The following is a 10,898-nucleotide window of genomic DNA, read 5'->3' on the forward strand; positions in this document are numbered from 1 at the left end:
GCAAAACCTTCCTTTGCTACACAAGGTGATTTGCTGCCTTTCAGTAATAAAATGAGCAATCATTAAAAAGAAAGAAAATGCCCATATTAGGAGACACTAATGCAAGTGGTACATTGTGATTAATACTCTAAATTTAACAAATGAACTTTGGACTTTTCTGTTTCTGAGCTGTGTATTTTAGCTAAGAACATACAATGGATAAAAAAATATCTCTTCCAAATAAGAAGGGATGGGCAAATGCATTAATATCATCCCCCCTTTAATGGCTGCAGAAAAAAAAAATGTTCATGAAGATGTGGCCAAGATCATATACAGACCGGGCTGTTTTATAGCCCAAGTGCTCCTTGCACTTTGCACTTCATTCTTCCCCTGCAGGTTAAGGATAGTGTCTTTCCCAGCCCTTCATGGTAAGTAGTGTATAATTGGTTATTGAACCAAACCCTTCAGCATTATTCAGGCTGTAATTAACCCTTTGCCATGCTATGAGATCATCAGATGTCTAAAGTTATACCCAATTGCCTGATGCCCTGAAAATTGCCTTACCATGGATTAGCTGGATGTGCCCCTCCCCCCATTCAAACACTGCCACCATTATTACCTCACACTTGTGTGGAAGGAGGTGAAATTAACAGGCCACAAAAAATCGTTTACTGTCAAACTCCAGTACTGAGATACCATCAGTTCATTCAAGTTCCATCCTATTTTTAACAGAAAACAGTTTGTTCTTTGAACGAACACTTCAGAGGAGAATGGTAGACATTGTTTGAAAAATATACAAATATCATTAGTTAGGATGCAGTCTGTAAAAGAGCCCAGGAGTGCCTAATTTCTTATTTCTGATGAAAAGTAGATGCATACAGGCAGATATCTCATATCTGCATTATAAACATGCTCCTTGGAAGTGGTAGGCAACTCTTTTCCTGACATAAAAAGAAAGTGTCTTTGCTCATTTTAAGAAAAAGTAAAACCCAGCCTGGGAATAGAGTCCAGGAGGCACAAATTAATTATTTGAGCCCAATATTTTGAGGTGTGGCATTGTTGGGAGCAAAGTTCAGGTTGGTGCTCTGCTGGTGGCCCTGGAGTCCTTAGGTTGTGTTTGATGATTAAGTCATGTGAGTAAGAAGAAGCTGTGTATAGGAATATTGGGCTCCAGTAAAAGCAGGGTTTAAAGGCCCATGTTTATTCTAATCATTGACAGGACACATCTGGGAGTCTCCTGATGGCAATGGCCCTTCCCTTCCCACCTGGATAGATAGGATAGACTAGCGCACGATCTGCTCAGTTTGAGACCTAGACTCTAGAACAAACTTGTCCAGAAAACTTGCACTCCTCTACTTTTCCCCAGAACATTCGTTGCAAGGCAAAGGACCCAGATATACTTCTCTGAATCTGGTTAAATAATATTTGCACTTTTGTTGGAAAAGTTTCCTCTACATGAGCAATTATTTCACATACCTTTGAGTTTCACAATTCAGTGTAAAACAGTAAATTTGTGTATCTCTCTTCTGGAGCCCCTTTCCAGCCAACCCCCAACCATCCCTCCACCTCCACCCTCCCATTCCTACCTCTCTACTCCTGTCAGACTCTGAAGTGTCACTGATGGTGTTTTTTTATGCTTCCAACAGTTTACAAAACAAACAGTGGACGCTGTAACTGGCCTGGTATTCACTCAGTAAGATGCAACAGTATCTCCCAATCCAAGCAGCCTGAGCAGCTATTGGCGGCAGGTCGGCTCCCTAAAAGGCTGGCGTTTGCCAATCTCTGTGCTCTGCCAGGTCCTGAAATCAGCGATTTGAGGGCTGATGGTGTGCACATGTCCACTGGGAGGGAGGAAACCACAAAGGGAAGAGGGACTAGACTCCAGGGGACTCTGGCTCCAGTTTGATTTTCCTCTCAATTTATTCTGTCTATTCAAAGAAAAAATATATGTATATATAAAAATTACACACATATGCACACACTTTTTCCCCCCTCTGAATATAGATCCAGAAATTGTTTTTCTAATTTGGGAGTTTTCCTGCTTTCTCTCCTTGCCCTGTCCTCTGCGCCCTCTCTCCCTCTCCCTCCCTAACATACTTTAGGTTGAAACTTTGCATTGCATATTCCCTTCACCCCCTCCGGGGATGGCTCTGAGCTCTCGGGCTCTTGCCTTCTCCGTGGAAGCCTTGGTGGAGAGACCCAGGAAAAGGAAACTGCAAGATCCAAGAGAGGAGACACAGCCTGAGTTGCTGAAGAAAGAGGAGGGAGAGGAGGAGGAGGAGAGAAGGAACTGGACAGCAGGGAAGAAGAGCCAGCAGCCGGGTAAGTATTCCTACCGCAGCCCCAACGCCCTGAGCCCGCTACCCGAGCATGCTGGACCCGCAAGTTTCAGCGCGACCGGCGAAGCTGAGAGAGGGCTGCTAGCCTTACACTAGGACTCTTTGGTCCAGCTAAATGGCCCCTTTTTGGGCCGCGGGGACATGTTGGTCACTTGGCTACAGGGGAAGCTTCAGAGCCTCCAAATTCAGTCCGTATTGCTGTGGTTCATTTGCGGTGAAGGGTGGTGGCGTCCCTATGTTTGTAGAGAAGTTAGACTTCAACCTCCCCAAAGCCCTGAGAGCCAGATCTTAGCTGTTTCTCTCCGTAGGAAGCAGGTACGCATCCTGGTTCGGAGGGGATTCAGCCTAGGGGACAAATTTGAGAAGGATAGTGCCTTTCCCAGGTCTGGGCCCCCTTCTCCCCATCAGGGGGTCACAGTAGGTGTTGTGGGGAATTTAAGGATCTGCCTCCAAGGTTCCCAGGGAAGAGACCAAATCGGTCTGCTCCAAGACCGGCATCAGCGAGAAGGGGACGCGGGAACTGTGAACCTCTCTCAAACTCTGGTCGTCTCTCTGTCCAGCAGAAAAACGACCCAAGGCAGAGCCTTCAGCAACTGCTTTCTCAGCCTGTAGCGGCAGCGACAATGACGACAGTGACCACAACAGAGGCAGAAATCTGGAAGAGAAAGGTGCTATCCAAGTAGAGCTTCAAGGATCCGAACTGTGGAAGAGATTCCATGACATTGGGACTGAGATGATCATTACCAAGGCTGGCAGGTTCGGCTCTGCCCAAACTGTTCAAGGGATGCACACAGTAGGCGCTTAATGTACCACTCTCATAAGATATGGTGCCTCCAGTTTTATGCTCTATATCCATCCTCACCCTGACAGGAATGAGAAAGTCCCTGCCTCTCAATAAATCGCCCTAGGACTGCCTGCCCATGTTAGTGGCTCAGCTTTTCTTTTCTGTACACAGTGACTTCAAGAAATTTTCCTTAAAGTCTCACAGTTATCAGTGGACAAAATCTCATCTAGCAGATCCCCAGCAGACCATCCCTAGCTAGCCTGGAGCAATTTGAGGTGGGCTTTTTTTGCTTTCACCTTTTGCTTTGGGGCAGCTTCACATCAGCTGGGTAACTTTTTTGTGTGAATCTTCCTAATTTCAGTCTTTCCCAAATCTGCCTCACAGAAAGTACTGCTGAAAACTCAGGGGCCAGGTACAGTTTTTTCTCTACTTTCTCTTATATAGCTTTTTATTAACGGTGGTGGTGGGGAGTGGGGTGGGCAAAGCTTTGTGGTAAGAATATTCTTCTCCACTCAGAAATCCAGAACCTTTTCAATCAAGCATACAACCAAAAATCTTTCCTATGTAGCAAATAGCATTCCTTGAATCCATCCTAGAATGGGGAAGTTGTGAATTTCTTCACTTTTCATTTGTTCCCAACCCCATCCCACTCCAAATCTCTCTAAAAACACAAGGTCAGTGGCTATTTTCTTTCCCACAGGCGGATGTTCCCCTCTGTTCGAGTCAAAGTGAAAGGGTTGGACCCAGGGAAGCAGTACTATGTGGCCATCGACGTGGTGCCAGTAGATTCCAAACGTTATAGGTAACCAGGCTCAAAGGAGACTACCTCAGGCCCAGGCTGGGAATGGAGATTCAGATCTATGGAACCTGAGAATGCTATTTTGAAAGCTCTACCATGGGGGGTGGGATTGCTGTCCTGTGGGCTTTGGGAGTTGAATATTCTCACTCAAATGGAGGTTCAAACTGAGAAAAACAGTCTTGACTCTTTCCTCTCAGTCCTGGAGCAGGTGCCAGTTGGTGCTTCAGTGTACCCCAAACCCTTTGCTTATCCACTGCTCTGGCCTTGGCTGTGCCAATTGCAGAGGGTGTGGACTCAGGCAGCTAGGAAGGAAGTTGTTTGATGGAATTTAGAGAGAAATGCCTGTGCTTCTGGAGCTGCACTGGGCTCTGGGCTGTGCTATTTTGGCATCAAGGCTCTGGAACAATGTCCTGATTTACCATCTAATGCTAATCTAGCAGTTACCCTGTTTGGGTCTATTTTTCCTTCCTCAGCCTCTCTCCTGAAGTAGTGGTCAGGCCCTAGAAATTACAAATAACTTTTTTTTTTTTAAATAGGCTCTCTACTCATAGCAGACTAATGGTGGTTGAACTGATCTAAAGCCAAGAGGTCCTTCAGTGCTAGCATCCCAGAGGCACAGTTCTGCCACCGCTTTGACTTAGAGGCTATGGGGATTGTACAGAAGCACCCTTACTCGGGCTGTGAGTGTTCCACTGAAGTGGATGTCTAAGAGAGAACCCACATCATGCCCAGTGCTGGATTTGAGGGGCAAAGAGAAAGGCAGTTCAAGAGCCTGCTGGAACAGCAGCTTAGAAATAGAACAAGTTGATTCTTGTTGATTGTGTTGTGATTGTTGTGAACAAGTTGATTCACATTTGAGCTGGCTTGGGAATGCAGTGCACAATTGAGTGGCTGAGATTGGAAACGGGGTGAAAATCAACCCTGAGGCCTCATGGGTTAGAGTTCCAGGGAGTATTTTGATGTGAAGCTTTGTTGGTGAAAGGGCTTTGAGGGTGACTGGTGGAGGTGGATTGGACAGACACCCTCCTCAGACTTTTGCTTTCTCTCTACACTTCCTTCTGGAGACATGAGGATTTTTTGGCTGTCTCTGTGCAGTAAAATGGATTAGATCAATTTGTGTTGCTGTTTGTGTGAGGAAATACAAACCAGACTCTGAAATCCCATGACGTTATACTCGCCCTGGAACTTCATTGCATTTTATTGACATATACTTATATACTGTTTGCTTTTTGTCCCTGAATGCCTTTTGGAAATTAAGTTGGATCTTCTACTAGTTGCCTTTGGGATTAGGAGGCAAACCTTGGCTAATGCCCGTAGGACTGGATCCAGCAGCCTTCCTCCCACACAGCTGGCTTTGGCCCACTTCACCTAAAGCCACATGCTCTCTGCTTTTTCAGGTATGTGTACCACAGCTCGCAGTGGATGGTAGCTGGGAATACAGACCACTCTTGCATTACTCCCAGGTTCTATGTTCACCCGGACTCACCCTGCTCTGGAGAGACCTGGATGCGGCAGATCATCAGCTTTGATAGATTGAAACTCACCAACAATGAGATGGATGACAAAGGTCATGTAAGTGTTCAGCAATCCTTTGTTGTGGGAGGGGAGGGATATGCCAATGCGTCAGCTTTCAGTTCCCTCTGGAGAGGCCTAGGAGACTTCTACCAGGTGGTCTTAAGGAACTGTGTAAGCTCTGGGATTGTGACCAGAGTAACTCTTGTGACATTTGTTTAGCATCTGAGAGTACTGGGGGTTGGGAACGTTGAGTGAGGGGAGTTTGAAGACCAAATGAGATTGTTTTAAGCCATAATATCTGGTTTGGGAGTGTGGAAGGGAATGCACTTCGTGAAACTCTCTAGCATCTCAGCCTCTAGGGCAATCACTGTGAGCTCTGATTGCCTTCTCCTAGATGGGCACACCTTCTGTATGGCATGGTATGACAGGAATCTCCTCCACAACTTGCCCTTATGAAAGAGGTTATTTTCAGGTTACCTGGATCTTGAACCTTTTTTCCAGATGTATCCTGCCCCTGCCCTGCCTGGCCTGCCCCTGTGCTAGCCACAAAATAAAGAGAAGGAGGTCCCCAGAAATTAGGAGGTGGGGTATGTCAGGTGGCTGCCCTTCAGTTACCATAAGTCCAGGGAATGTATAGCAAGCAGTCAGATCCTAGTGACATTTGGGGATATCACATGGTCACCCACATTTAGAAGTAAGAAAAGGCCTCATCTGGAAATGGAATTACAGCTTCCAGATGCTGCTATGGTGCTGAAATCTGGAAACCTCTTAGCCCTGAGCGTGTCTGTCTAGAATCAAATGGCACAGAAAAGTCCTTGTGTGTGGCTAACCTAGCCTTTCTGGTTTACCTCACTTTTGCATGTGGACATGTTGGGAGTGCCAATGAGAAGAAACCAGTGTTGCAGAGGGGAAGCCAATTTCTAGGCAACATTTCATGATTTCTCCTCCAGATCATTCTGCAGTCCATGCACAAGTACAAGCCCCGTGTGCATGTGATGGAACAGGACAGCAAAGTTGACTTGTCCCGGATTCAGTCCCTGCCCATTGAAGGGGTTAAAACGTTCCTCTTTAAAGAAACTGAGTTCACCACAGTGACTGCTTACCAAAACCAGCAGGTAAGGACAACTAGGACTCAGGAAAGCAGGGATGGCTCCAGAGGGACTTTCTGGAAAGAGGCAAGCTGCACCATATGGATTGAATTTTCCACAATTAAAAAAAATCATAGTCTTATTGCATTGCCATTTAGGCAAGCTTGATTGTAAATTGTGTGGATCTTGTATTAGAAAGGAGAGCAGAACAAAGAGTGCCATGGGAGAAAGGAGGCAACCATTCCAAATTCAACTAAGCAATATGTTTATACTAATTGAATATACTACATTACACATTGAAGTGTTTTGTGGTTGTTGTAACCATTACAAGCAAGGGTGAACAGTGTTATAACTGAAAGCATTGACTTTACCTTTTTCTCTTTTTTTGAATCCATAGATTACCAAACTGAAAATCGACAGGAATCCTTTTGCTAAAGGATTTAGAGATCCTGGAAGAAACAGGTAAGCAACATAACATTTATATTGCCCTTTTCACAATTATTACCGATAAGGAAACTGTGGCTCAGAGACTCAGAGGCCCAAAATTCTGTAACTCGTAGGTGGTAGGAAAATAACCTAGTGTTTTGTCTGTAAAATCTTGCTCCTCCTTTTTCCTCCTCAACCCGTTTTTAAGATATTGCTTAATCTAGATTCCTGGCATTTTTATTCAGGGAATAATTACTGTGATTTTATTCAGCAGTCTAGCTATCAAAAATATTTCAGATATTGACCCCTAAAAACTATAATAAAATAACTTAAAAGTTTACATAAATCATTATTTTCAAGAATTGAATTCTGGAGTTTCTGATAGTTACATCTATTTTTCAGGGGTGTATTGGATGGGCCTTTAGAGATCTACCCATGGAGGTCTTCTCTTACTCTGGATTTTAAAACTTTTGGTGCAGATACACAAAGTAAGGAAACTTTTAATGTTTACCTTTAAATGTTAATGAAGTATCAACAATCAGAACTTCTGTTGCAAATACTTCACAAGGGGAGAAGTGCATGCCAGAAATGCATGTTTACAGGGAATTGGGTTTATCTTTATCTTGATGAAGAGATAATAGGGTAAAAGGGGGAATGGGCATGAAGGAAAAGAGTAGAGCCATGATAATGGTGGATTTCTTGACTTCAGCCCTCTTGAGTTATACATCCTGAGATCTCCATATCTCACTTGGATTCTTCAGCATCTCACTATCTCACATTCTTTAGAATCACCTGTGGTGCATTTGTGGCCTTATTTGCAATTATATTCGATACTGAAATGTTTCTCATAAACTTTCAGCACATGTTAAAATGACATGCATTAAATTTTACCATCACTTAGTTCTAATTTTTTTTATTTTACATAGGGAAACTAAATGTTGAAAATAATACTAAAACTATCACAATTAGTTTAATTGTCACAAGAATTAAAAAGATTTACAAGGTATTTGTTCTTATGTAGTGCATTACATAACTAAATAATAACAATAATTAGTGCAAGCTTTCTGGTGGAAGAATGTATACCATCATTTCTCTGGTGTTTAATAATAAATAAAAGTATTTGCAAACAACATAGAATTATTTTACTGCTGTTGTCTTTACTCCATTAAAATTGTCTTTGAGGGGCGCCTGGGTGGCGCAGTCGGTTAAGCGTCCGACTTCAGCCAGGTCACGATCTCGCGGTCCGTGAGTTCGAGCCCCGCGTCAGGCTCTGGGCTGATGGCTCAGAGCCTGGAGCCTGTTTCTGATTCTGTGTCTCCCTCTCTCTCTGCCCCTCCCCCATTCATGCTCTGTCTCTCTCTGTCCCAAAAATAAATAAACATTGAAAAAAAAAAATTGTCTTTGAACATTAATTCAAGGTTATAATCATGGAGAAAATCATCAACATTATAGTTAGGTTGAATTTTACATGATACCATAACATTGAAAACAGATCAATTTGAATCACTTGGTAAAGTATTTCACCAGATTGACTGTATAATTTGGTTTACAGAGTTCTGTAGAAAAGTGCAAACATTTATTTGGTAGTATCACTTTAATCGCATGTAGGCAGCATGCTCTTAAAATATCCAGGTCAACACAAAGTGCACTAATAAAGAGAAAAAGCTAAAGATGATCATTAATTGGTAATTTAAAATATACAGTTTTCTTAATTATTTAAATGTCCAGATCACTTTCAGTTTGCAAAGAAAAGTGCTACTATTTTTAAATAGCTTTTTAATGTTTAATTATAAAAGATATTTGCCACCCTGTTAATAAAGAATTAGTCTATGTCTACATACACAAAATAGGTAAGAAAAACAACAGTAACACCAAAAAACAGAAAAAAAAACACAAAAATAATTAAGTCCAGTCAATAACGAAATTTAAAAAGTCAAACATGAAAATAAGGTGGAAAGTCTAGATTTTCCTGGACCTTATAATAATCCTTAACTTTGGTAGATGCTAGGAAAATGAAAAGATTACCTGACAACATTAATGTGAACCTTTCATTTTTATTTTGTTATTTTTAACCTAAAAAATTGACTTCAATTTTGACATAGTGTATCATAGAAGTCTCCTAATCCATGACTTTCATATGAGAAAAAAATGCACTTAAATATGTTATTTTTGTTTATAAGATTATTTTCGGGGCACCTGGGTGGCTCTGTCAGTTAAGCATCCAACTTCGGCTCAGGTCATGATCTCACGGTAAATGGGTTCCAGCCCCGCGTCGAGCTCTATGCTGACAGCTCAGAGCCTGGAGCCTGCTTCAGATTGTTTCCCTCTCTCTCTGCCCCTCCCCCACTCACGATCTGTCTCTCTCAAAAATAAACATTAAAAATAATTTAATTTTTAATAATGACCTGAGCCAAAGCCGGATGCTCAACTGACTGAGCCACCCAGGCGCCCCCCCAAAAAATTTTTTAAAGATTATTCTCGTGTGCTCCAATTTTTTTTAAATCAAGACTGAAACTTCCTATGGAATCCCTACCAATTTGTTCCATTTAATTAAATATGTATTTTTGTACATTTTTTAAAGTTTAGAAAACTTTTTTTAATTTGTAAGATATAATTAGCTCTGGGTACTATTTAATTGGGCATCTTTTGGACATTGGATAAATGTCCCAAGTGCATAGCACAATTGTTGAGCATACCGGTGAATGTTCAATACATGGTACATAATGGTAGTGCTAAAACTAATAATGGTAGTAGTAAAGATACCGTATGAACTTTGGTCAGGGAAATGACCATATTCTGTCCCAAATAAGTAAAAAGAACAGTGAACTTGCAGAAAAGCTAATCAAAAAATGAAATAGGGATGTTTGTGATCATTAGTACTCATTCAATAGGAACATCAAGTTCATTGTTCATTGACTGGATTGTCATTCACAGGTGGAAGCAGTGGCTTATCTCCAGTGACCTCTGGTGGAGGGACTCCTCCTTTGAACTCCTTGCTTTTTCCACCCTGCTCTCTGCCTACATTTCACTTATCTACAAGCTCCCTTGGAATGCCCTGTCCGGAGGTGCATCTGCACAATATCAACCTGCCCCTTTGCTACAAGATTTGCCCAAATAACTTTTGGCGACAGCAGCATCTTGTTTTGCCACCTCCTGAAAGACTAACAAGCAGCAACAGTTCTCAGTGTTTAGCCCCACTCATGATGGAACTTTCCACATTATGTTCTCTGGGGATCGCCAATTCAGAAAATGGTTCATTTGAAGACTTGAATGGGCAGTGTCTACAGGCATCTAATTCTTCCAATCAAATGTTGTATGGATTACAGTCACCTGAAAATATTTTGTCACCAAGCTCCATTGGCCAGGAAGCAATTGGTTGCTCTCTCCATCCTTCCTGTGGTTTTTATAGGTACAACTCAGTGCCATCTAAACTGGTAAATGCTGCCAACCATCTCAAAGTGAATGATAATAGTCAAGTTTCTTTTAGAGAAGGCAAATGCAATCACGCTTATTGGTGTCCAACAATTAATCATTGCCTTTAATGGAATAGTCACAATCCTAAAACAATTACACATAAGCATGTATTTTCTTTATTTGTGTCCAAAGAAAGGTCAAGAGCTATTGGGCTTTAAAGACTTTATTATCAGAAGGTATTTCTGTTATGCATTTAAAGTGCCTTATCAGATGTTGAAAAGAAGTTGTTATAGGTCAAATATGACCTGAAACAATCTCTGATTATGGTGGTCTTGGACCTCAAAGTAAGTCAATAAACATTATTTGATGAGATAGACTATGGGTGAAAATTGACTCCAGGTGAAGCCTCTACTTATAGTGATGTCAGTTTACCATTTCAACTGTCTCTTCAATATTGACAATGACCAAAAGAAGATGAGTTTAACTCTTGTAAAAGCAATCAATTTTAGTTTTATATATGAATATTATATTCATTGTAATTCTCTAGCAATTGT

The 10,898-nt window shown here is 41.9% G+C and overlaps 1 protein-coding gene across 1 annotated transcript; it reads left to right on the forward strand.

Moving 5' to 3' along the window:
• Positions 1-2,123: 2,123 nt before the first annotated feature.
• Positions 2,124-10,472, forward strand: TBX22 (T-box transcription factor 22). The gene is made up of 8 exons (XM_047075747.1): positions 2,124-2,301; positions 2,879-3,074; positions 3,803-3,904; positions 5,299-5,473; positions 6,367-6,531; positions 6,902-6,966; positions 7,333-7,418; positions 9,865-10,472. The coding sequence occupies exons 1-8, from the start codon at positions 2,124-2,126 to the stop codon at positions 10,470-10,472; spliced, it is 1,575 nt and encodes a 524-aa protein (XP_046931703.1).
• Positions 10,473-10,898: the final 426 nt, after the last annotated feature.

Source organism: Lynx rufus, unplaced genomic scaffold (assembly GCF_022079265.1).
Source record: "Lynx rufus isolate CCGP_SWC_20201006 ecotype Redwood Valley unplaced genomic scaffold, mLynRuf1.p SCAF_14, whole genome shotgun sequence".
NCBI classification, from domain to species: Eukaryota; Metazoa; Chordata; class Mammalia; order Carnivora; family Felidae; genus Lynx; species Lynx rufus.